Source organism: Halichoerus grypus, chromosome 12, assembly GCF_964656455.1.
Source record: "Halichoerus grypus chromosome 12, mHalGry1.hap1.1, whole genome shotgun sequence".
Classification (NCBI taxonomy): domain Eukaryota; kingdom Metazoa; phylum Chordata; class Mammalia; order Carnivora; family Phocidae; genus Halichoerus; species Halichoerus grypus.
In genome coordinates, this window is record NC_135723.1 from 84,787,605 (window position 1) to 84,812,877 (window position 25,273).

Below are 25,273 nucleotides of genomic sequence, written 5' to 3' on the forward strand. Positions count from 1 at the left end.
CAGTCGGTTAAGCGTCTGCCTTTGGCTCAGGTCATGATCCCAGGGTCCTGGGATTGAGCCCCACATCAGGCTCCTTGTTCATCAGGGAGTCTGCTTCTCCCTATGTCTGCCGCTCCCCCTGCTTGTGCTCTCTCTGACAAATTAAATAAATAAATAAATAAATAAATAAATAAATAAATAAAATGAAAGCAAAATAAAACTTCCAAACAAATAAAAACAGAGAACATCACTAAAGGAAAGTTTCAAAAGATCTACTTCGAGCAGAAGGAAAATGACCCTAGATACTAGGTATATTCTCCGAGGAGGAAGATCAGGAACTGGGCTTGAGAGAACTCTTCCAGGGGAAAATCTGTCTACCGTTGAGGTGTCTGGCTTTTACTCCTTTTTGAGATCTGTAGATTCTTACTCTCATGCCAACTCAGTGATACATTTTAAAAGTTATTAAAAATAGGTTATCCAGCATTTTAGTTGTTTCACGTGGGCAGGATTGTTTGGGCATCTAAACCCCCCACCTGCAGGAGATAAAAGTCCTCCAACAGAACTTCTGTCAGAATACTCTGTCTCCTCAGTCTATATGGAGTCCACGGTACCTCTCCTCATGGCATACTGTGGCACACACACCAGCTATATTTTTACAATTATTTGCATGCTCTTTAAATTAATTGTCTACTTACCCCATTAGAAATCTAAGGGCCAGGTCTGTTATTGCTCTCTGTTTTATTCCCACACCTTGGCAAGTGCCTGGCACATAGCAGATATTCAGTAGACGTTTATTGAGTAAATGATTAGATGAATAATTAATTTTGAGTGAGAAGCCAATATTAGGTATTAAGTCAAGCAGAGCTGTGTGTCTCTGCTTCTAGTCCAGCCATTGGAGGCGACTGCTGTAGGGCTGGTGAATTCCCACAGAACTACGCTGTGTAATGTGATAACCATTAGCTGCATGTGGCTATTTAAATTATTGAAATTAATTAAAATTAAATAAAATAAGAAATTCAATTCCTTAGTCACACTGGCCACATTTCAAGTGGCTAGTGGCTATCCCATTGGACAGTGCAGACATAGAACATTTCCATTATCACAGAAAGTTCTATTGGAAGGGCTGCCATAGAGTTCTCAAGAATTCTGAAGTGCCCTTCTCTCTTTCTCTCTCTTTCTCTTTTGCCCTTGCTCTCGATCTTTCTCTCTCTCTCCCTCTCTCCCCACCCCTAAACCAAAAAGACAGGGATAGTTGTCTTATTATTAGTGACTTAAATGATGCTTTTGAACAAGAAGATGCTGGGTACTTTTGGTGACTAGCACCATCCCACTTTTTTTTCTTTTAAATTCCTGAGCTATTGTTTACTAGTACACTCTTTTATTCCTATGTCTACTAAAGCTGAATGTTACTTGGGTGGAAAGCCTAATTGCTTTCTTTTCTAGGTCCTTAAACCCTTTGCTAATGTTTCTGTCTGAGAGTTCCCAAAGCCAGGGTTCTAGGAGAGTTTGGCACGTCTGAACAGCTGAACCACGAAATAATGGAGTAGGTCCGGCGGGGTGTGGGAGCAGGGCATTCTGTCAATAAAAGAGCTCCCCTCTCTGCACACATGGCCAGTTAATTGGCCATTCTGGGAAAGGATGGATGGGGAGGGGGGCTTCTGAGAATCGCCGGTGACAGTTAAGTGGCCTTTTGTTGACGTCCTCTGCTGAACAACTTTGTTGGATTTAGCCTCTGCTTTTCCTCGGCCTCCTGTGGATTTTCTGTTAGATTCATTTACCATTCAGGCATCATCTTTCACTCTCTCCTTCCAATATGACTGCTTTGTGTGCTGGCCTCGGCTTTATTCCCGCTCTTCCCAGACCATAAAGGGGGCTGTGTGGGGCTTCGGCAGGACCGAGAAATTGACTCTGCTGTCTGTCGAGAACCATGATGCTCGCAGTGACCTTGGTGTCTAGCAGACAATGCACTACCTGCACCTGCCTGCCGGCGACCGGCTGAAGATAGAGGAAAGGGCGGCTTCCCCGAATTCCTCCTCATGCTATGTGTCTCTTTCCTTGGTTCCCCTCTCCGTTCCCTTCCGTCCCCCCTCTGCCTGCTGCAACTCACGTCCTGACCTAAGACGCAGCTGTGACTAAGCGTTAATGCTCTTGAAATAATAATACGTTCTATTTTGCAGGCTTGGCCAAGCCAGTTCACCCAAGTTGTCTCATCTAATACCCCCCCAAACCCCTGTGAGGTAGGGAGGGGAGGTATTATTAACCCTATTTTCCTGATGAGCAAACTGAGATTTAGAGAGATTAGGGCAGTTGCCCTCAGTCTTTTAGACAGGAAGTGAGCACGAGGCCTCTGTCTCTAAACCCAGCGTTCTTTCCGTGGCGTCCACACCCTTATCTGTGAGGAGGACGTGGCCCAGGGGAAGTGTGAGTGGATGGGGAGGGAGAAGGAGAGCAAAAGGAAAACGTTCCATGAAGAGGGAGGAAAGGAGTGATTTCCTTGGGCCTCTAGCTGTTCTCATCTTTCTGCGGAGATGGAGGATTTGATGTTCACCAGAGGCTGGCCCAGCAAACCTCCAGGGAGGAGAGAAAGCCAAGAGCCTGTCTTCTCTTTCCCTCTTTCCTCTTCCCAGGAGAGGATTTGCCTGGCAGTGGGGAGGGGTGGCCCTAGCTCTCCCCAGGCCCTGCGCGTGGGAGTCACACGCTGGGTCTCCCCCGAGAGAACCTAATGCCCGTTCTCAGGCCGGGCCTGCCGGCCTTTAGGTGCCGCGTGGTCTGGAGGCCTCGGCCATGGCTGCCCACGAGGAAGGCCCCTGAAGCTCGCCTGAAGGAAGAAGCATGCAGGGCGCCCCTGGAGGAGGTGTGGGCCCTGGCCCGTCCCCTGTGGACAGGTGGACGCTCCTGGTCTTCAGCTTTATTCTGGCAGCAGCTTTGGGCCAAATGAATTTCACAGGGTGAGTGGCTGTTCCACCGTGTGGGGGGTGGTGGCTGTGGAGAGCTTGGGGACCAGGTGTGTGTGTGGGGGGGCGGGGGGAGGTGGCTGTCCTACTGAGACCTGGCCAAAGCGGAGGGAGTCGGGCCCTCAGTTCCATTCAGGTCCATAATCTCCCATGCCCATGCTCAAGGGCAGGACAAGCAGCTGTGTTATTGTCCCTCCCCATGTGAGTTCTTAATCGGTGGCCCATGGGGAAGCTTTCAGGGCTCCACGAATCCCCTGATTCTTGATTATATGTAAAATTATTGGCCTATCTACTTTTTGTCCTGGGGGGAAGGTTTATAACTTTCCTCTGATTCTTAAAGAAGTTAGTAACCGCCAGAAGACTATGTCTCCTTGCCCTAGGGAGGCAGTATTGTCCTCCTGTGAATAACAAGAAGCCCTAGTGTCTCACACCAGGCCCTCTAGGGACCTGTTTCTCAGCCTCCCAAAGATCATGCAAGGTGACTACTCCATGGTATGTCCATGGTGGTGATCAGAGAGGGGGTTAGTGAGGGCCTTCATCCTCCCTGATATCCGAGCCAGCCAGGGAGGGAGCCGGCGCCATCCCAGGCGGCAGACCCCGGAGGTCACAGCTCCTCCAGCAGGATGGGAAGGGGCTCAGCTTCCTCCCAAAAGGTAGCGTGAGGCTGATCTCCCCTTCTGTGTCCTCAAGCTCTTGAGAGAAGGCCTGAGAGGGCCCAGGGTTTGGACAGACCACGGCCCCGCGCCCTTGTATGAAGAGCACTTGGGGCCACAGTTGGTCTCCCCTGTCCCCTGGATCTATGCCTTTCTCCCCTTCATTCCTTTTGTTCTCCAGCCCTCCTCCATTCCCCGCAGTTCCTTTCCCGTACTTCCTCCCCCGTCTTGGCGCTGGGTTCATCAGGAGCTCTGCCAGGCTTTCTTTAGTCCCTTAGGTGGTCTGTCCTCAGGCTGGAGCGGCCCCTATCCCAGGCTGAAGGACTTGTGTGCTTCCCAGAGCTACGCGTCCTTCTGCTCAGGGTCCTCTGACCTCCCAGCCTTCCCGCCAGGTGCCCTCGGCCTGGTGTCTTCTCACTCCACCTCCTCCAAGCAGCCCAGCCTTCCAGGAAGCCCTCTCCGCAGCTCCCTCTGCCCTCCCTGTGTCTTTCCAGAGACCAGGTTCTTCGAGTCCTGGCTAAAAATGAGAAGCAGCTTTCAGTTCTCAGGGATCTGGAGGGCCTGAAGCCCCAGAAGGTGAGGACTCCTCAGAGCTGAGGAACACGTGGTGCACTCTCTTATAGTGGCTTGCACTATATGTAAAATTATTGGCATATCTACTTTTTCTCCGGGGGGAGGGTTTATAACTTCGGCCCCCTCGCCTGCTCCCCCCACCCCAAGCCTGCCCGCCGGACAGCTCTGCCGAAGAGCACAACACTGTGGAAAATCACATGCGGCTCCTCTTCAGGAAAGGTTGGGAACACTCGCCCAGAAGGTTGGGTGGCCCTTCTTGGCTTTCTCCTCTGTCCTAGATGGGGGGCTGTTGAGCAGACCCCGTCAGGGGCCACTTCGCAAATGACTGGGATGTCCCAAAGCCACACGGGAGGCACATAGGTCCCTGGGTGGGACGCCATGCCGAGTGCAGCCTGGACACATCTGTTTCCCAACTGAAATGGCTTAGCTTGGCAAACCTGTGTTTTATTTGGGTTCGTCCCTGTCAGGCTGAGCATTTGTTTCCAAGAACATTGTCCTCTGCAAGTATTCCACGATGGAAAACATTTTCTTCAACTGTTAGAATAGAAGGGTTTTGTTGGAGGGCCGTTGAAACAACCAGATATTTCTGGAGGTGGCCCGCAGCCCTTGTCCCTATTTGTTTGAGTACCCCTCTCTCCCAGGACGCACAGCACTTTATAACAGTTCTCTCCGTTTTACAAACTGGGAAATTTGGATGACATGGGAATCCAGATTGGGTGCCTCCCACCTCTCCAGGGCTTGGGGGCAGTGATGCCTCCCTCTTCTGACCAGGGTTCTTGTCCATGTTCATGTCCCATATGATGAGCTGTCTCACTTTTAGCAACTGTGTAGGGCTCTTGGGGTCCAGGTGAAGTTGCAGTGTGTGGGGGAGGCTGAGAGATGAAGGTGCTTGGAATTATGGAGGGGAGCTCAGCTCGGGGATTTGGTTTGTTTGCCCCTGTCTTTCTGCTTGGCCTTAGGGTTTTGATTTTGGAACTGGGGCCCTTTTAACCGTGTAAGAGAAGATGATCACCTGGCTCCCTAAGGTGCCTAGAGGATGGTGAGTAAGGACGCGCGATAAATGGGTCTATTTTCCTTTCCTTTGTGACCAAGGTGGACTTCTGGCGTAGCCCAGCCAGGCCCAGCCTCCCTGTGGATATGAGAGTTCCTTTCTCGGAACTGAAAGACATCAAAGCTTACCTGGAGTCTCACGGCCTTGCTTACAGCATCATGATAAAGGACATCCAGGTGAGGTCCTGCCCCAGGGCTGCGGCTAGGGGCCCCCTTTCCACATGCCTTTCTGGTTTGGGCCCAACACGGAGGAAAACAAGCCAGGGCTAACAGTGGACATCTTGTTTCTAGAGTTCCATCTGCATTCTTGTGAAGTGGCTGCGGAAGGAATGAAAGCTCACACTTCTCAGAGAATATTTAAATCTAGGACAGAGTCCACAGGGGGAGGGTCTCCTAGTGTGGTAATGGTGGCCACTTGTGGGCGAGTCCTCTTGGGGAGGGATTCGCAGCTCACAGCCAAGGAGGAGAGCCAGGAGGAGGGGAGCAGGAGGAGGTAGCTCAGGTCTTCCTAGGCACGAGGAGAAGGCAGCTCTGGATGCCTCCCCTGGCTTTTCTGACTGTCCCTCCTGTCCTTGCGGTGTCTCAGCCATCCAGTACCAGAGAGTTCCTTCACTCCAGAGAAGTGGCAAGAGGTGAAAGAAACTTAACTGTGGGCCCTCTGTGGTTTCCCTCCCGACACCGGTACCGCAATGCTCTCAGTCCTGGGCACCTCTCCCAGGCAGGACGCTCCCAGGGCAATAGCTTTGGGAGAGGTGGCCGCAGACCTGCCCTCGGGTAGGGCAGAGGGAGCCTCCCTCCCGGCCATGCCAAGCTCCCCACCCCTGCTGGTCAGCGCACCTTACAGTGTCTTTTCTGAACGTCATGACATTTTATTTCCACTGTTCTGTCTTCACGGATATCCCAGGGAGCCTCCTTCCTACAGCAGTTCTTGGGGGCGCCACGTGCTGGTTAGGCCTCTCTGGCCGCACCCCTTTGCAGATGCTGTTGGGGGCCTGTAGATTCGTAGCCACCTAGATTCCTCCGCAGCCACACTGTGATACAGCTCATCTCTGCGGGCTGGGGGTGTGGGAGCCCAGTCTCCCTGCCGCATACACTTGACACCACATGCCGGGGGATAAACGCATTAGGAACATTCCTTTCCCAGGCGACCACAGGGCTGGGCCACTTAGGTCCATTCAAAGACCTTTATCCCTCATCAGGCACATGTGTTTGCTGCTCAGCGTGGAGGGGTGGGCTCTTTCTCTAATTAATCCCCCACAAACCAAAATGGGGAACTCCCGCAGACGAGACAGGGTGCCGCATCAAAGGAAATAGCACTCACTTCTCATCTTTAGCCCAAGCCTGAATTTTGAAGTTTGCGTTTCCCTGCTTTCTACCGCGCCCTGGAAACCCCGCAGCATTTGGCAAACAGATATGAAGAGGTCTCTCAAAATTTTCTGTTGATTTCTGCACATCAGGAATGGCCCCAGAGGCACCTCTGAGCCTGCCCACTGGTTCCTTTGGAGCTGTCGTCCCCATTCTCCTCAGCCTGTCCTCTCCTGTCATCCTGGGCCTGGAATCCCTCGGGGGGGGGGGGATGGAAGGGGGATAATGCTTTTTACTCCCTTTTAGTAAGATGCCCTGGACTCTCAGCCCTCACCCAGCCAGGCAGGGTTTTCACCAACAACTCCCTCTGTCTGCACTGCCTCAAGCTCTGATGGTCATACTTAAGATCCCATTTTGGATTAGAGGGAGCAGGGGGCCCCTGGGGGAGGCTGCTGTGTCGAGTTGATTTGTGGTGATGAGGGGGAGAGTGTCCAGGAGGAGCAAAGCTCAGAGGTGCTAACAGGAGGGGAAGGCTTTGCACCACTCAGGTTGTTGGCCTCCAGCCTTATGTTTCAGTTATTGATGCACAGGCCGAATTTCTTCCGAATCTTCCGAACCTTCTCAGCCGCGGTGTTTGGCATAGTGTCTCTTGCACGGTGGGCCCTCAACTGTCGCAGCAATTACTCTATTGGCAGGTTCAGAAAGAGCATGCCCAGACAGAGACCTTGCTATTCTGTTGGTCTTTGTCTCCAGAGCCCCCTCTCCTGCGCCCCTCAAGGTCCAGGATCAGGCCCCTGTCTGTCTTTATACCTTAGCACCTACGAGAGCACCTGCCACTCGGTTGGGGCTTAATAAATTTTAGCTGAATTAATGGATGCGGGGGAAGGAAAGAAGTGGAGGTATGTTTGCTGGACAGCACCAGGCTGAGAGGGAGAGGGAAAAACCTTGGTGCGGGCTTTTGCTTTGGCCAGAGGCCCTGGAGATTTTTGAGGAAGGGAAGTGCCCCCCTCCCGCCCCCCCGCTGTGATCAGGGGGCTGTGAGAGGTAGAAGAGGTGGGTGCATTCGTTCCACCCACTGGTGCAGATACCTACTGTGTGCGAGGGGCAGGAAATACAAAGATAAGAACTCTGGTCCTGTATCCAGGGGCGCCGGTGTCATGGGGGTGGGGAGTGGAGGGGAGTAAATCAGTGATTACAATGGAGTGGATGAGTGTGCTGATGGAGTGCAGCAGGTTGCTATGGGAGCGAGGACACGCGGCTCTCAGAAGGCAGTAATTACGGTGCGGCTGAAGAGCAGGCGAGGGGGGGACCGGGAGGGGAAGGGGGCCCCCGATTGGCGATAAGGCCCGACCAGATCACAAAGGGCATCCTCTGCTGGGTGATGAGGTCGAGATTTTATCCCAAAAATCGTGGGGGAGCCATCGGAGGGCTCTGACATGATCAGATTTGCATTTAAGAAAAATCCCTCTGACAGTGACAATGTTGAGTTGGGGACAGGAGCAGGGAGAGACTGACAGGAAGGAGGGTGCTGAGGAAATTGCAGTGGGCCAGGCAAGAAATTATCTGATTCCGAGTGAGCTCTATTTGCATTTAATTTTTCTTCACCTCCCCCTTTTTTTCAGCCCTTTGGTTTTGGTGTAGTTTTTTTTTTTTTTCTCTCTCTAGGATGAGTCACCATGGAAAAGCTTCACATGAGCAATCAGCTCTGTGGATTTTAATGGCTTTTTTCTGATTACAAAATTAATAAATATTCATGTTAGATAATTTGGAAAATAGGGGAAAGCACAAAGGAGAAAACAAAAACCACCCGTGCTCTGAGCATCTAGAGCAAAACACAGTTTAGTGTAAATATTGCTTTGCCAATCCCCCCCCCCCCCCACTGGATCATTCTCATTAGCATACAAATATAGAGTTATTTCTTCCGCCCTAAAAAAAAATCTACTCTTCATCCCTTCCCTCCACCTCCAGCTATCTATCACCCCATTTCTCTGCTTCCCCATACAGCAAAACTCCTGGAAATATATATACTTGCCATCTCCATCCCTCTCTTTGGGCAGACCGTCCACCCCTCATGTCACCAAAACTGTGTCATCACCCACAACTCCTAGGTCCAACTCAGTGGTCAACTTTGAGTGCCCTTTGTTCTTTCACCTTTCAGCACAACTGGTCACTCTCTCCTCTTTTGAAACATGTCCTGTCTTGGCTTCCAGGACACTGCCCTCTCTTGTCTTACCCATCTTACTGGCTGCTCCTTTTCATGTTGTTTTCCTGTTTCCCAGCTCTGTCCTTTGACCTCTCTTCTATCCCTTCATCCAGGGTCATGGTGTTGAATACCTTCAGCCTCCTGAATATTCCCATACTTAGAGCTCCAGCCTGACTCCTACATTCAACCTGATTTCTAGACTCCTATATCCCACCACCTCCTCCTCATTACCACCTGCCTGCTTAGCTAATGGGCATCTCAGACTTTACTGTTCCAAACTGAGTGCCACCCCCTGCCCAACCCGCTCCTCCACAGCCTTCTCCGTCTCAGGAAATGGCAACGCCAATCCTTCTGGTCACTCAGACAAGAAGCCTGGAGTCATCCTTGACTCCTTTCTCACATCCCACATTCAGTTCGTCAGCAAATCCCATCAGCTCTCCCTTTAAAATGTATCTGACCCATCTAAAACTAATGATGTAATGTATGGGGATTAACATAACAATTAAAAAATGTATCTGACCATTCTATGCTGCCACCCCAGGCCAGTGCGCCATCAGCCCTACCCCTGGATTATTCCAGGAGTTTTCTACTGCTCTTCCCAACTCCACCCTTGCCTCCTTGTTGCCCAGTCTCAAACCAGCATTCAGAGGGGTCCTTTAAAATTATTAGTATTACACATTATATTCAATGATGTCACTTCTCTGCCTAAAACCCTTAATGACTTCCCAACTCAGAGTAAAAGCCAAAGTCCTTAAAATGGCTACAAGGCGCCACATGATCTATGCCCCACTCCCACATCACCGACTGCTCTCCCCTTGCTCACTCTGCTCCAGGCACCTGGACCTCCTTAATGTTCCTTGAACTTACCTGACCCATTCCTGGCTCAGAGCCCTTGACTAGATTCATACCTCAGGGCCCTTTGCCCTTCCTGGTCCTTACGACTGGAATGCTGTTTCTGCAGGTATCTGCATGACCTATTCCCTCACTGCTTTCAAAACCTTATTCACAGGTCACCTTTTCACCTTGTTTTAAGTTGTACCCTTCGCCTACATTCCCCAATTCCCTCCCTCCTTCCACTGCCTCACTTTTCTCCTTGGCACTTACCACCTTCTAATATCCTATCTAATTTATGTAATTATGCTGTTTATTGTCTGTCTCCCCTGCCAGACTGTAAGCTTCAGGAAGGCAGGCAGTTTTGTTTCCTCGGCTGCCATATCTTTAGTACCCAGTGTGTGCTCAACAAACACCTGTTCACTGAAAAGAAGAGATTAAAAAGTGGCCATGACGGTGGCTGGCGTGGGGTTGGGCAGCAGCTCTTAAAAGGGGAGGAGGCCAGGCAGGGATGAGCAGGAGAAGGCAAGGGGGGAAAGCAGCAGTCACGGGCAAGGGCCTGAGGGAGAGGCAGAGTCCGGCTGCTCCAAGCGGGCAGAGAGAGAAGGCCTGGCCCTTCTCTTGGTCCTGGAAGGGGGGCCTTTGCTGACTGACCATTAATGGGGGCCGTCTGCCATCCAAGTCCTCCAGATACCACTTCTCTCTGGAGGACTCCAGAGTTCCTGGTCATGCCTGGTAATGACTGTTCCACCACAGAGTCCGGGAGTCCCCCCCCCAGAACGACTATTGCCCTGCCTTCTTCCTCCTGCTCCTCATAGCTGAGTGTTAGGCAACAGTTCAAGCACTTTACACCTATTAACCCTTCTAATCCTCACGAGAACGCTTCAGAATGTGCTCAAGCGTGTGCTAACATGACCCCCGCTTTATGAAGGCACACAGAGATTAATACTTTGGTAAACCGAGGCACAGAGAGATGAGCGACTTGCCCGTCCGTGATGGCGTCAGGATTCAACCTGAGACAATCTGGCTACAGGCCCTGTACTCTCTCTGCTCTTGTGCCCTCTGCGGCCTCAGCAGTTGCCATTGTTGTTGGTGTGGGTGGATTTAACTTTGCCTTTTGGGCAGTGGGGCCACCACTCAGCCTTGACCTCGGAGGGGGTCCATTCGGAGAACCCCAGATCTGTAGCCACCGCCATGTAGGCGCGGACTGCGGTTGCGGCCCGCCTTGCAGCGGCCTGGAAGAGGAGGGCAGGGGCCTATGAGGAGAGGTGCCTGCTACCGGCACAGAGCGGGGGTGGCTGGGGGGTGGGGGTGGGGGGTGAGACGCTCCCCATCCGCTGTTACCCGGAGCCGCGTCCATTTTGCGTCTGTGGGTGGAGTTCAGCTGCCGAGTGCCGGTTCCCTTCAGGCGTCAACTTCACCTTTCCGGGGCCTCCCTCGGCCTCCTGCCCTCCTCCATCCTGGAGGTGCTGTTCTCTGCTCAGTGTTCCCATCCTTCCTTACCCCTGTCATAAATTAATTCACACCAAGGTATTACTTTCCTTGTCAGGTTATGGCTTCCAGGGAGGCAAATGGCTTACTTCTGAGCTGTTTCTTTTTCTCTCTGAGAAGCCTGACAGGGCTGTAATTAGGCTTCCCTGAGCCTGTGGCAAGACTGCATTCTTAGTTCTCCCGTCTCCTTCCCTCGGCCCTGTGAAGGGAGCAAACATCTGTGTAGTTTTCAGGCCAGGGTAGATTAGTGTTCTTGGAACTGGGGCCCAGCTGTGAGGGCTGAGCATTCCCCATCTGTAAGCGGGTCTTGTCTCCATTCACAAGCCTGTGAGGGTGTTTGGAAAGTTATTTGCAGTTCGGTGCTGATTTCCCATTTGCCCCCAAGCTGTTCTGTGGAACAAAGAACAGCCTCGTGGGAGCTGTGTTCCTGTGGGCCTCCCTGGGGGTCTGTGGGAAGAGCTGGGTCCTCTGGTCCTGTCTTCCCAATTTCTCCTCCCTGTCCTCCACCCTCGCACTGCCTCAGGCCCTCCACCAATTCCCTAGGCATTCGGATGTACGGACCCTTCACTCCTGTGGGGCCAGAGGGGTACTTCCGGGTGCACCAACCCAGCCTGCTTGCTCCCCTGCAACCGCTCTCCACAGCTGGTCCTGCCCTGCCCAGAGTGACGTCAGGGCACGCACTGGTCATGGTGGGCTGCTGAGATTTCCGTTGGGTTCCTGGGAGAAGACAAGTCCCTTTTGTTAGAGCTTCCAGGGTGGTGCCCGTGCCAGCGAGGATCAAGGCTCGTCCAGCCTTCCCTCACTCCACCAGTAATCCCAGCTTTGCCCAAGGAGGAATGTGCCCAGCCCAGCCAGTTTGGCCAGAAAACATTGCAGTCCTCATTGCCTAACATGCAGTCCCCATTGCAAAACTTGCAGTCGGGGCTCAAAAAGAAAAGAAAATGAGGTCCAGGCATTGCTTTCCAGTCCGACTTTTAACTTTGCGAATTGGAGGGTTGTGAGCAAGCTGACTGGGGCGGGGCGGGGGGACGGCGGGTGGCCACTGGGCAGTGGTCTCGTCTGCAGGAGGGATGGTGGAGGCCAGAGTCCACGGCTGCTCCTGTATTTTAGCCACTAGGGGTTTTTATTTTTGTTTTAGTATTATTTATTCATTTAGAAGATCATATGTATTTTAGTATAAGCATGTTGCCAAAATGTAAAAATAGAGAAAATTTAAAAATGGCTTAAAATCATAATCTTTCTCTTCTAACAGGCATTGTTTACATTTTGGTATTTTTTGACATTTTAGTGTCATGTTTTCCTGTGCTCGGGGTATTGCTTTTTTCATTATGTTAAAACACCTCTTAATTGCAAGAGTAGTATGATGGACTTTTTATCTGTTGTTAACATTTTACACATTTGCTTTTGCTTGCTCTCTCTGTAAACACACACACACACACACACACACACAGATAAGCATACAGTTGACCCTTGAACAACATGGGTTTAAACTGTGTGGGAATACATGAATTTTTTTTTATATAAATACAGTACAATACTGTAAATGTATTTTCTCTTCCTTATGATTTCTGTTTTTAAAAAGGTTTTATTTCTTTATTTTGAGAGAGAGAGAACACAAGTGGAGGCAGAGGAAGAGGGAGAGAGAGAATCTTAAGCAGACTACGCCCTGAACGTGTAGCCCAATACCGGGCTTGGTCTCACGACCCCAAGGTCATGACCTGAGCCAAAATCAAGAGTCGGATGCTTTTTTTTTTTTTTTAACTTATTTATTTGACAGAGAGAGACACAGCGAGAGAGGGAACACAGCAGGGGGAGTGGGAGAGGGAGAAGCAGGCTTCCCGCGGAGCAGGGAGCCCGATGCGGGGCTCGATCCCAGGACCCTGGGATCATGACCTGAGCCGAAGGCAGACGCTTAACAGCTGAGCCACACAGGCGCCCCCCAAGAGTCAGACGCTTAATGGACTTAGCTACCCAGGAACCCTCCTTATGATTTTTTCTTTTTTTTTTAAGATTTTATTTATTTATTTGACAGAGAGAGGGAGAGAGCAAGCACAAGCAGGGGGAGAGGCAGAGGGAGGGGAGAAGCAGGCTCCCCTCAGAGCAAGGAGCCCAATGTGGGACTTGATACCAGGACCCTGGGATCATGACCTGAGCCGAAGGCAGGGGCTAAACTGACTGAGCCACCCAGGCACCCTCCTTACGATTTTCTTAATAACATTTTCTTTTCTCTAGCTTGTTTTATTGTAAGAATACAGTATATAATACATATAACATACAAAATAATGTGTTAATCATCTGTTTATGTTACTGGTAAGGTTTCTGGTTAACAGTAGGCTATTAGTAGTTAAGTTTTTGGGGAGTCAAAAGTTATGTGTGGATTTTCAACTGTGTGGGGTTCGGTGCCCCTAATCCTCTCATTGTTCAAGGGTCAACTGTATATTCCTGTAGATATGTTTATCTATGTGTGTGCATATATATGTCTATCATGCATATTATAAATAACATATGTGTTTATTATTCTTATTAGCCTTAGGGTTTTGATAGCTAGCCAGCCTTAAGGAACCCAAGGCTAGGAATAGGATATCTGGGTTCTTACCTCACCTCTGCCCCTTATTGGCTTTGCCACTGAGTCCCTTCACCTCTCCAATCTGCTTTATCTCTAAAACACGGATACTTAATTCCTACCCTGTCATTTGGTCATCTGACCGGATCAACTGAGATAATGAAGATAGGGATGCCTGGTAAACTAAAAGGATGCCCTGGCCTGAAGCAAGGCATCACCAAGACTTACTGGGTCGCAGAGCTCAAACCGGGGTGACTCTGGGGGGAGGTCTTCAGCCTTCACAGCTGAGAGGCCCAGGCACTTCCCATGCTGCAAGTCAGCACAGAATCCTGGGGTGTCTCTGTCCAATGTAAGGGTATGAGCTTGGGGTGAAGGGCACCTGCCCACCTCTGAGTCCCAAGCTGGGAAAAGTGTCCCAGAACGATGTAGGAGGGCAATCCAATCCAACTACGTGCCCTCCCTGTGGTCAGTGGGAAGGAGCACGCGGGGACTGAGTACCAACTCCAAATGATACCCAAGCACATTGCTTTTGGCTCACCTATACTTGTGTTTGAGAGGCAGTTGAGAAGGTGAGTAAAAGACCATTGGCACATTAATCCCATAATTATTTGGCCCCATTTAGTCCACAGCTGGCTTTCCAGATGGCCTGGACGTCACTTGTTAGGCTACTTCCTGTGGGTAGAGTGGCTGTTGTGGGTCAGGGGAGCCCTCTGCTCCTCCAGGAGTACATGGTTCAGCTTGGGCCTTGACTCAGCAGTGTTCCTAGAGGACCAGTAGATCATGAGCACTTTTCTAAAACACTTTCATATCCATGATTACATTTATCCTATGATATGGGCAAGGCAGGTTCTCACTGTCCCAATGTTCACGCTGATGAAACTGAGGCCAAGGCCTCACAGCAAGTTGGCGGCAGACTTGGAACACAGCTCTCCGGACTCCTCACCCTGTGCTCACTTGGGAAATGGCGGCACGACTGCTGGCTCGCCAAGCAGAGTCACCTAGCAACCGGCGTCTCCTTCCGTTGTGCAGCTCACACTCACGGTGGCTCGCTCTCCTGTGTCGGTGCTGTCTTTGTGCCCAGCCAGCTGAGGCAGGGCTCAGGGGAGGCGGGCCTGGCCCCGTCCTCCCCTTCCCTTCCAGTGTGTGCTCTTGTCTCCTAGGTGCTGCTGGATGAGGAGAGAGAAGCCATGGCAAAGTCCCGCCGGCTGGAGCGCAGCACCAGTAGCTTCAGCTACTCCTCTTACCACACCCTGGAGGAGGTAGGTCTGCCCAGTCAAGCTCTGGGCTCTGTTGTCCCTTTGGGCTCCCCGGGTCTCCAGACTCGGGCAGAGACTGATGAAAGACTGAGGTCTGTGGGAGAGCGTGAGCCGACACTGGGGGAGTGCAGAGCAGACACTGGGTGAAAGCCTGTCAGAAAGAGTCGGCTTCCAAGAAGTCCAGAAGCGAGGACTCAGAGAGCACTGTAGCTCAGCAGTGCCGCCCGGGGCAGGTACAGGACAGAGTAATGGGCCTGCTAGGCAGGACGCTGAGGTAGGGACGCGTCACTGGCAGGGGCTGTCGTCTCCATAGCCAACACTGGGGCTGGGGTTTCAGGGGTCTCGGCCTCTCCACAAGCATTTCTGGTGTCAAGGGGCCCCAGTGTGGGTGCCAGGGTGTAGCAGGAGCAGGAAGCCAGGCACGTTGGAGAGCCACTTGGTAGAGTAGAACAGAGTTGCCTCGGTTGGAGAAAATGCTTGATCACAGTGACAGCCAGCTAGGGCAGGCGTGACCGACTGTGACTTGTTTATAAAGGAGAACACAGAGACACCCAGTCCAGAAAGAAACTCAAGGCTCAGGTCACATTTTCTTTCTTTTTTTTTTTTTAATTAAGATTTTATTTATTTATTTGAGAGAGAGAATGAGAGAGAGAGAGCACATGAGAAGGGGGAGGGTCAGAGGGAGAAACAGACTCCCTGCTGAGCAGGGAGTCCGATGCGGGACTCGATTCTGGAACTCCAGGATCATGACCTGAGCCGAAAGCAGTTGCTTAACCAACTGAGCCACCCAGGCGCCCTCAGGTCCTATTTTCATGTAAAGGACGTGGTGATTTTGGTATTGTCCACTCTATGATCGTCATCATTACTCTCCCTGTTTCACATGGCCTGTAATAGAAGATCCATTTTTTTTCCATATATTTGGTAATTCAGTTATATACATTGATAGAGGAAGGGAAGGGATTAATATGGCCTGTCAGTGTGTATTGGTATCAGAGATAAATAACCCTGCCTTCAGAGGGCTTAGAATCTAAAAGGGCCGAGAAGACCATAACAGCACTGCTGGGTCTGTGGGGTCTGTCAGATGGACTCAGTGGGCCAAGCGAATGGAAGCGAGAGAAACTGCCACCCCACGAGAGCCTTGCAGGCTGACCCTGGGGACTGAGTGGGTGATCATGCGCGAAGGCTTAGCTCTGGGTGTGGTGAGTGGCCTTCGAATCCAGGCCGACCGCAGCTCATTGCCTTGGGCCTGGTGGGTGTCTTTGATTTGGGCAGTTCTCCATCTGGGTTCTTTTAGATCCTCAAGGGAAGTGGGAAAGCATTCAGGAGGGCGGGATGGGGGAGGGAGAATATCCGGGGAGACCCTGGGGTTTGCCCCTCCCTGCCTAGGTGCCCGTCTGATAGATGTCATTCCTTGCAGATATATAGCTGGATGGACAACTTTGTAACTGAGTATTCAGATATTGTCTCAAAAATTCGGATTGGCCACAGCTTTGAAAATCGGTCCATTCTTGTCCTGAAGGTAAGAGCTGGCGGTGTTGACCACTAGACTCTACAGTGAGAGCCTCCGGCATAAGGTTGAACTCATGTGGGGTCATGGCTGGGGGGGGGTTGTATATCCTCCTGCCCGAGGTGACCCACAGCTCTGGGGTTGTGGTGTTCAGGGCCCCACCCTTGTAGGTATGGGCAGGCGACTGTGTGATGACCTGGCATATCCTCAGTCAGGAAGTAGGTGGGAGGTTTGCAAAGGAGATGGAACTGCAAGGTGGCGGTCGTGTCATGCTGGTCTTGGGATGTGAATGTGGGGGAGCCGGCTTTCTCCCTATTCCCTTGGTTGCTTCATCTGTTGAATGGGAAGAGAGGTAAATAGAGGCCTCATTTCCAAATGACTGAGGTCGTCTGGCTCAGGCAACCCCTCAGATAGGCCTGAGTCTGTGGGGAGACCTCCCAGCCCTTCCCAGTGGCCGCTGGAAACAGAGTTTGAGCGAAGTTGGCAGCCGCAATGCCCTTGGTCATGAGCGGAGGCAGGATAGGTAGGAGTGTGAACCCCCCCCGCCCCGCCGCCGAAAACAATTCTTAGCATGTGCCCTAAAGGGCACTTAGGAGGTTGGACCCCATAGGGCCCCTGACACCCAGCTCTCAGAGCAGACGAGCACTGTTGCCCTCAACCCTGCCCTGGGGGACTCTTCCAAAGGGCCAAGTGTCCTCCTCTCCCTTGGGACGTGACCTCCTCCATCCCTGCCTTGATTTCCCCCGGGGGCTGTGCGTGTTCTCCCTTTAATGTTGTCTGAGACCTTACTACACAAAGTGTGGTCCCGGCACCCCAGCAGCATCCCCAGGAGCCTGGCAGGAATGCCCAGCCCTGGACCCCTCCCCACACCTGCTGACGGAGAGTCTGCATGGTAGTGAGATCCTGGGGGGTTCACGTGCCCTCTAAAGTTTGAGAAACACTAGTCGAAGGAAGCTCTGTGCTTCTGGCTGGATCACTCGGCTCCCCACGTGCACGTGCCCCACTGCGTCCCAGGGCCCCCACACTTCGTGGACTCGCACAAGTACCTGCGCATTCAGTCCCCCTCCTGGGCCCAGAGCGCCACCCCGGGCGGTGCGGAGACCTCTGGGGCCTGCTCCTGGGAGCCTAGGGACAGCCCTGCAGCTGTCTCAGTTCAAACTTGTTTGGGACCTTGTGCTTTTACCCAGTTCAGCACTGGAGGTTCTCAGCGCCGGGCCATCTGGATCGACACTGGAATCCACTCCCGGGAGTGGATCACCCACGCCACTGGGATCTGGACTGCCAAGAAGGTCAGCGCAGGTGATGGGGGTGGGGCAGGGGTGGGGACTGCTTGACTATTTCGGGGTGTCTCCAGTTGAAAATTTATACTGGGTTTGTTTAAACGCAGGGGCTCCCTCCCCTCCTGTCCTTTGGAACAGTTGCCGTGAGCTCTGCCCTTCTTAGCACAGCGCCCACACCGAGCCTCTGCCTCCTGGTTGTTTAAAATCCAAGCCTCTCATTCTGCACAAAGAATGTATCTGACGGCCTGATGCCACCCGGCCTGCAGCCGCTGGCTGTGCAAATGCCCTGACCCACCTTAGAGCAGAGCCCGGCAGCGCCTCCCATCCCTCCCAACCCTCCCCCCGCCCCACTCTGCCCTCGCTTGCAGATTGTCAGTGAATATGGCAAAGACAGCACCCTGACAAACATACTGAACGCCATGGACATCTTCATGGAGATTGTCACCAACCCTGATGGCTTTGCATTTACCCACAGCATGGTGAGGGCATTTGGGAGGGAGGGAGAGGGGTAAGGGTCAGGGTCAGCTCTGTGGGGGGGGGGGTGCGGATGCAGGAAAGGTCGCTGCAGCTTTGGGAAGCTGAGCTGAGGTTCCCTGGGGGCTGGCGGGTGACTCGGGTCAGCTATGGCTCTTGCCCTTCCACCCCTGTCCTGCTGCCCCGGAAGGCCACTGCCGGCAGCCTGCGCCTGTCCTCGGGCCTCTCCCCACATCCTGGCTTTAGCCACAAGGTGATCTGCCGTCCTGGCCCATCCTCATGCCAGCCGCAGCCTGCCCTAGAGATTCCTTCCTTTTGCCACTCTCTGTCCCGCCAGACCCGCCTTCCTAGGCCGGGATGTCAGAGGCTCCCACCCCTGGGGAAGGGGTGAATGTCACCTGCCCTGGGCTTTTTCAGAACCGCCTGTGGCGGAAGAACAAGTCCACCAGACCTGGAATCTTCTGCATTGGCGTGGATCTTAACAGGAACTGGAAGTCAGGCTTTGGAGGTATGGCAGTCTGCTGGACTTGGGGGCAGGGCTGGAGGAAGACTTGGTCCTTGGCACGTCTCCCACACAGTCAGGTTATGTGGACGCATACCTCGGGAGACGGGGTAGTGAGCTAATGCAAGTGAGTCATGGCCGGGGACAGGCAAGCACATGCCTGGGATTGGCTGGGCGTTACGGGGAGAGGCTGCGCATGTGTGGTCAGCATATGCATATGTGCGGGCTCCGTGGGAAACACGGGAACCAGCTCCTTGCACGGGGAGCGGACTGCGGGGGTCAAATCCTAAACATGGGAGGGGAAGGTACAGATAGTCTTCAGGTTGTACCTTCAAGAGACACAAGATGGGCTTGCTGGTTGCTCAAAACTCAGTTTTTATGCCCTTCCCCCCAAATCTCTCTAGCCCTTGTAGGGAGCCCACCAAAAGAAAATGCCTCCAAACTCATTTCCTGAGAGCCAGGACCTGAAATTTGCCCTTTGGGGAGGCCAGAACAATAGTTTTAATATAGAATAAGCCAATTTCTTATCATCAACTCTGACTTGAGCCTGGTTTTTATTTTTTGACTTAGTTGCTTTGTAATCCTGGGCTGATGGGCTGGTGCATGTCTGCAGGGTCATATTGTTCTAGGCAGAGGTGGGCAGCTTCCTCCCAAGTTCCTTGGTGTTATTCCGGATTATCTCCCTTACCATACCAGGAGAATAGGGACTAGATGGGGAAACTGAGGCCTCCAGAAAACCTAGAGACCATTATGTGGATCCTGGGAATGCAGCAATTTGATGGGTGGGATGCTAGGTCTAGCCAGGACAGGTTGCATGGGCCCAGCCTTCAGGCTCCAGATGTGGCACCCACTATACTGGGGTGGGGTGGAGGGTCGGAGTTTGGCTCCAAGGAGACAGTGCCATTGCTGTTGAAAAGCAGATCCACAGATGGGAGGCCAAACCAATGAGATAGAACATTCTAGATCTTCCCATCACTTTGAAAATCTGGCTTCTTTCAGTTGGTTCTCATTGAAAAATCAGCATCTGAAGCATCCAGAGCAAGGCTCTCAGCCCATGGTGTGTGTGTGTGTGGGGTTGTCTGAGAATCTGGTGCTGTGTGTGTAGCTGCTTGTGTAAGGGAACACAACCGTGTAAAAATGGGTGTTTTCACCTCCAAATGCCCAGACACTTGCCCCGAGTGGGCATCCATGTGGGCCCCTCGGAACCGGCTGAAGCGAGTGCCCACGGATCCCAAGATAAACTGGCTAGCAGAAAGACAAATCATCTCTTAAGGAAAATAACTTTTGTGTGTTTCTCCACAGGGGGCAGGAGGGGGGAGGAATCAGTATATACACAATATAAAAAAAATGTATGGGAAAAAAAAAAGCCCAGAGGGGACAAAAAAACTCCCATAATCCCACTACCCAAAGATTACTGCTTTTAATAATTTACCATGTCCTTCCAGAGATTTCCCTTTGCTACAAATTACAGTTTCAGAGAAGGAAAAATAAATAGCTAATGAATCCATTAGCAGGTACTTGTGACACAGGCAGGCTCAGAGGACTTGGACTGTGAACGTCAGAGAGAGGCAGGCAGCTAATTCCCATTTGGTCCGGGGAAGATTAGTTTATGCTGCTTAGCTCAAACCAGAACTAATGGCCTGAAGTGTTTCTCCATATTTGGGCAAAGCCACCTGGTCGTTGGCAGGGGAACCGCTTTCCCTGCGTGGGCTGCAAACGCAGACAAAGCTCTCAGCCTCCCCCGCTCTGCTCATCTGTTGCTGTTTGTCATTCATCAAGTGGAGCAGGTGCAGAAGCTCCCGGCAGACACAACAAACAGGGCCACTGTCCAGCCTGTGGGGCTGCTCCTCACCCTCGCTTCCTGCAGACACATCCCCTTCTAGCCCGGGTCCCTACCCCAGGCGGGACCCCGCAGACCAAGGGGGGGACGCACTCCCCGGTGACAGAACCGCCTCTGGGCCTGCCTGCGGACAGAAATAGTGTGTGCCTGGGTTGGTGACTCAGGCGGGAAGATTTTGTTTATGGTTTTATCATTGCCTTAATTTAATTGCTGCATAATGAGTCATCTGTAGACCATCCCTCCCACTCATGCTGCCCTCACCTGCACTCCCCGGAGAGCACTGGTTTGCTCCAAGCCTAGCGCAGCATCTCAACCGGTCCCTGGGCCAGCCCCCCAGCCCCCCAGCCCTCCAGCCAGCACACTGCCCTGAGGGTCTAGGGGAGCACTCTGGCATCCTCAGGAGGCTTCAGAAGTTGGGGTGACCCCTGACCTTGGCCTCAAGCTTGTATGCAGTCATTTCAGGGAGGAATGAGAGGAGGAACTGGGATGGCTCTTTCCAAATGTGTTCCTAACCCACAAATCTTGACCAGCCCACAGCCCAGCCCTCCATGACATGGCCCTTGGGGAAGGGAAGAAGACACAAGAAGAGGGTAAGAGGAAGGAAAGAGATGGAGAGCAAAGAATCTAGGAGATGGGAACCAATTAAATTTGTGAACAAAATAGAAGTTCAGCTCCTCTCCCCTAACTGAGGTCCCCAAGAAGAATTGTCAAAGGCTCTTTACATCTGTGGCTCCCAGACCAGTCTCAGGCAGCTATGGGGCTCTATTCTCTCTTTTCCTGGCCCCAAGTCCATGTTGCTTCTGGGGCCACGGTTGTGGCAAAGCTTGAGCAGATACTCAGTCTGAGCACTCAACTGACCCAAGCCTTCGGCATGGCAGTGGACAGTCGGCAGAGAAGGGTCAGCTCGAAGGGGTCGCCGCTCGTCGGGGAAGCCAGGGTTGGAGGCCTAGAGTTTCCTCTGAAGGCAGTCCCGCTTTTCTAAGTCCTTGGTCAGGACTTAAGCAAAGGACAAGCCAAGGGAGCTCTCTAGAAGGCCCACAGAGTTGCTGAGTCATGGTGTGAATGCACTCCTCTGATGTATTAGACTAGGGTGTGCAGCAGTGATAAATGCCATCCAAATCTCAGTGGCTGAACACAGTAAAAGTTTATTTTTCAGGCACATGAAGTCCAACGTGGGTAGGTGACTCTCCTTGGCAGCTTTCTTCCGACTGTGACAGAGGGATCCAGAATGCTTCCTCCATCTAGAGTTTTTTGCTCCCAACCACATAGACAGAAGAGACTGTGGAGAAGTCATGCCTGCTCTTAACAGCCTCAAACTAGAAGTGACCCATCGTTACTGCTCACATTCTCATTGGTCAGAAGTAGTCACATGACCTCAAACAAACTGCAAAGGAGGCTGGGAGATGTAGAGGAATACCTGGATATTTTGTGAGCGTTAAGTGTCTTTCCCAAACCCGGGAATTCGAACCCTCTGGAGGTTTTATTTTTCTTCCAGGAAATGGTTCTAATGACAACCCCTGCTCAGAGACTTATCGTGGGCCCTCCCCTCAGTCGGAGCCGGAGGTGGCGGCCATTGTGGACTTCATCACTGCCCATGGGAACATCAAGGCTCTGATCTCCATTCACAGCTACTCTCAGATGCTCATGTACCCTTATGGCCACTCACTGGAGCCCGTTCCAAACCAGAAGGAGTTGGTGAGATTGGCTGCTTGGGGCTTGGGGGAGGCCTCAGGCAGACCTCAGGCAGAGGTTCAGACCCTCACTCTGAAACAAGGGTCTGGACCAGGTGACCCCATGGTGGGGAGGAGGGGGAGAGCTTGTTGTTCTCACATGTGGTCAAGTTCAAAGCCAGAGGGGCTGTGCTCCCTTCTCGTGAGAGCCATCTGCACATTCAACTTCTGGGTTTCTAAGCGGCTGATGAGGGTGTGGGAGCGTGGGGAGCCCCAGCCTCTCACCCTCTGGATGCAATCTCTCAGTACAGTCTTGCCAAGGACGCAGCGCAGGCCCTGTATGAGGTCCACGGGATCGAGTACATTTGTGGCAGCATCAGCAGCACCCTCTGTGAGTGAGCCTTCCCCGGGTGCTGCTCTAGGCCCCACACCCACCTGGGGTTGGGCAGTGCAGGCTGTTTGCTGACTGGCAGGGCTGGTTGGCCACAGGGCAGTGCCATAGATCTAACTGAGCGGGGTCAGAGCTGCTGTCCACATCTGAATAGAGGGGTGAGTGGTGGTCCCCAGAAACAGGCAACTCTTTCTTTGCAGCATTAATTAATGCCTGGTTCCCAATGTCTGGCTTACTGTGATGTTCCTTGGAGGAGAAGATCCTTCTTGAAGGAACGCTCCTTGGTGGCCTCAAGGAGCTTTCTTTTTGCTGGGGCAGAGAATGGGGAGGGGGGGCAGGGTGTGGCCCAGGTTGATGCTGGGGTCAGAAGGCGTGGTGTTGTCTGGGGTGAGTTGGGGTTTGGCCCCCAGGGCCCACTTTCCACTCAGGATACTTCTGCACCTTAGGACCACACCCTGTTCTTTCTTCTGGGGGCATTTCTTTGCCCTTTTATATCCAGATGTGGCCAGCGGGATCACTGTCGACTGGGCCTATGACAGTGGCATCAAGTACTCCTTCACCTTCGAGCTCCGGGACACGGGGCGCTATGGCTTCCTGCTGCCGGCCTCCCAGATCGTCCCCACGGCCCATGAGACGTGGCTGGCGCTTCGCGCCATCATGCAGCACACCCTCAATCACCCCTACTAGCAACAGCACTCAGGGCAGAGCAGGAGCATTCATTCCCTTCCCCAAGGCCTGGGCTCCTCCTGAAACCCAAGTGATACATCGTCCTCCCCACACCCTTACCCTCACCCCTTAGGAAATAAATAACACGTTTGAACAGGCTTGGTGGCCTCTGGTGCTTTGGGCTCAGCACTGAGGGGACAGGGGCGGCTTGAAATGCCTCTTCAGTCCTCAGGAATTCAGGAGGATCAGGGGGCTAGCAGCCCTTGTATTTCGTCCTCTTGCAGCGTCCTCCAGGCCCAGAGCAGATAACTCACTCTCTGGGAGCTACTGGATACACATTGTCCCCTTGGTGTTTACATTCTGAGATGATCCGGAAGGCACAGTGTCTGATCAGAAGGAGTGGGGCCCCAGGGGTGGCATCTCCGGCAGCCCGAGGGAGAGGTGGGTACGGACAGGCAGCTTCCTTCTCTGCCTGCTTCATTCCCATGCTGTGTAGCGGGGAGGGCCACATCTCAGAGGCCCCGGCTTGGAGGATCCCATTCGCCCTCTAAAGGAAGGTGAACACACTCACAGTCTCCCCTGGTCTGGGGAGCAGGGTCACAAGCCAGTCAGAGCCGGCGCAGCACAGCACCACCCACCCAGGGAGAGGAAATCCTCTTTCCCCCTTCTCTTCACCCACGGTCACCACGCTTGTCAGGCACTGAGCAGTGAGTCCGGGCCGGGCATTTGCTAAGCAAGCACTTTATTTAAGGGAGAGAAAGGGACGATATTTTGAGATACAAATGAGGTGCCCCCACCCCATCCTGAGGCCCCACTCCTTCTGATCAGACACTGTGCCTTCCACCACTGGGGAGCAGGGATAATGGGTCTCTCTGTCCTGCCCCCAGGGGAAGGCAGGTCCTCTGAAGAAGCAAGCAGGCCACTGAAGAGCTGAAAGGGTCTGTGTAATTCTGAGGCAGAAAACAAGACTTCCATTGGCAAGGGCCAGACTTTTGTTGTTTTCGTCACAAAAGAAAAGGGTTGTGGGACCCGTGATTTGGCCCCTGCAGGACACAGAGCACAGGGTTTTACTATAAATCACAGATATGGAAGAAAGCAGAACAAGTCCCCCTTTCTACGTGCCCTGTAAAAGAAGACAGAGGTTGAATCAGTGGGAGGTGGATATCAGCGGGGATCAAAACTCTAGGTAAGGCCCATGTCCAACATGGCAACTGAGCAACAGATGAACAAGGGCTGCGCAAGGGGTCTAGAAAGCTGATTAAAACGTATCCATGGGTGTACCCATATGGCCGGGTTCACCTGAGCAGTGCAGCTACTGGGAGCTCTGAAAAAAGAAATGGTGAGGAGGCCTGGGGTAGAGGCAAGAAGGCTGAGCCCAGGGGCCACGGAGGCACCGTGGCCCAGGGATGCCTATGCCCAGGAGCAGCTGGGCCATGAGGAGGCCTGAGGAAGTCAGGGTAAAGAGCACCTGAAGAACCCAGATCATCTCCAGGGGAAGAGCCAACAACCGGGGAGGAGAGCATCCTGTTTGGGGCCGCAGTTCCTCAAGAGAGGCGGAAATTTTTTTTAAGCTGGAAGTGATTTGAGCGAGCTAGAATTTCCAAGCTAACGTCTTCTGCTATTAGTGGAAATATGAGGCCACGGGCTGAATTCGTATAAGCTATAGACAAATAAAGCAAGTTATACCTTGCACACTGGAGTCTGTGATTATAACTTTTGTACCCTCTGCGCAAATATTTTCATTTCATCCTCTTGGGGCGGATACTACCATTATTAATAAGCTTGTATTTCAGACGAGGAAAGCACAATCATGATTTGGAGAGGTTTTAAAGGCCGCATGAGGCCACATGGATGGGAAGTGGTTGAGGGAGATTTGAACTTGGGTGTGTCTAACTCCCCAAACCACCACGTCGCCATTTGTCCAAGTGTGATGTGTGACCACACCCGTAGCAGAGTGCATGGGGAGTTGTTTAATGTGAAGGTGGTTGTGTTCCATTGGGGTGTACCCCCGAATCTGTATTTTTGCCATCTGCCCCAGGACTTGTGAGGTCCCCTAAAGGCTGAGAACCACCTGCCCTCCTGCCT

The 25,273-nt window shown here is 52.5% G+C and overlaps 1 protein-coding gene across 2 annotated transcripts; it reads left to right on the plus strand.

Moving 5' to 3' along the window:
- The first annotated feature begins 2,721 nt into the window (after nt 1–2,721).
- CPA5 (carboxypeptidase A5) lies at nt 2,722–23,342 on the plus strand. Of its 2 annotated transcripts, XM_036078434.2 has the most exons (11): nt 2,722–2,927; nt 4,081–4,162; nt 5,252–5,386; nt 14,763–14,861; nt 16,276–16,377; nt 17,553–17,654; nt 18,014–18,124; nt 18,537–18,627; nt 21,957–22,156; nt 22,438–22,522; nt 23,022–23,342. In XM_036078434.2, exons 1-11 carry the CDS (start codon nt 2,812–2,814, stop codon nt 23,207–23,209), a joined length of 1,311 nt encoding a protein of 436 aa, XP_035934327.1. In that variant the 5' UTR covers nt 2,722–2,811; the 3' UTR covers nt 23,210–23,342. The 2 variants fall into 2 exon arrangements, with proteins under 2 accessions (XP_035934327.1, XP_035934318.1); XM_036078425.2 differs by lacking the exon at nt 22,438–22,522.
- The last annotated feature ends 1,931 nt before the right edge of the window (nt 23,343–25,273 follow it).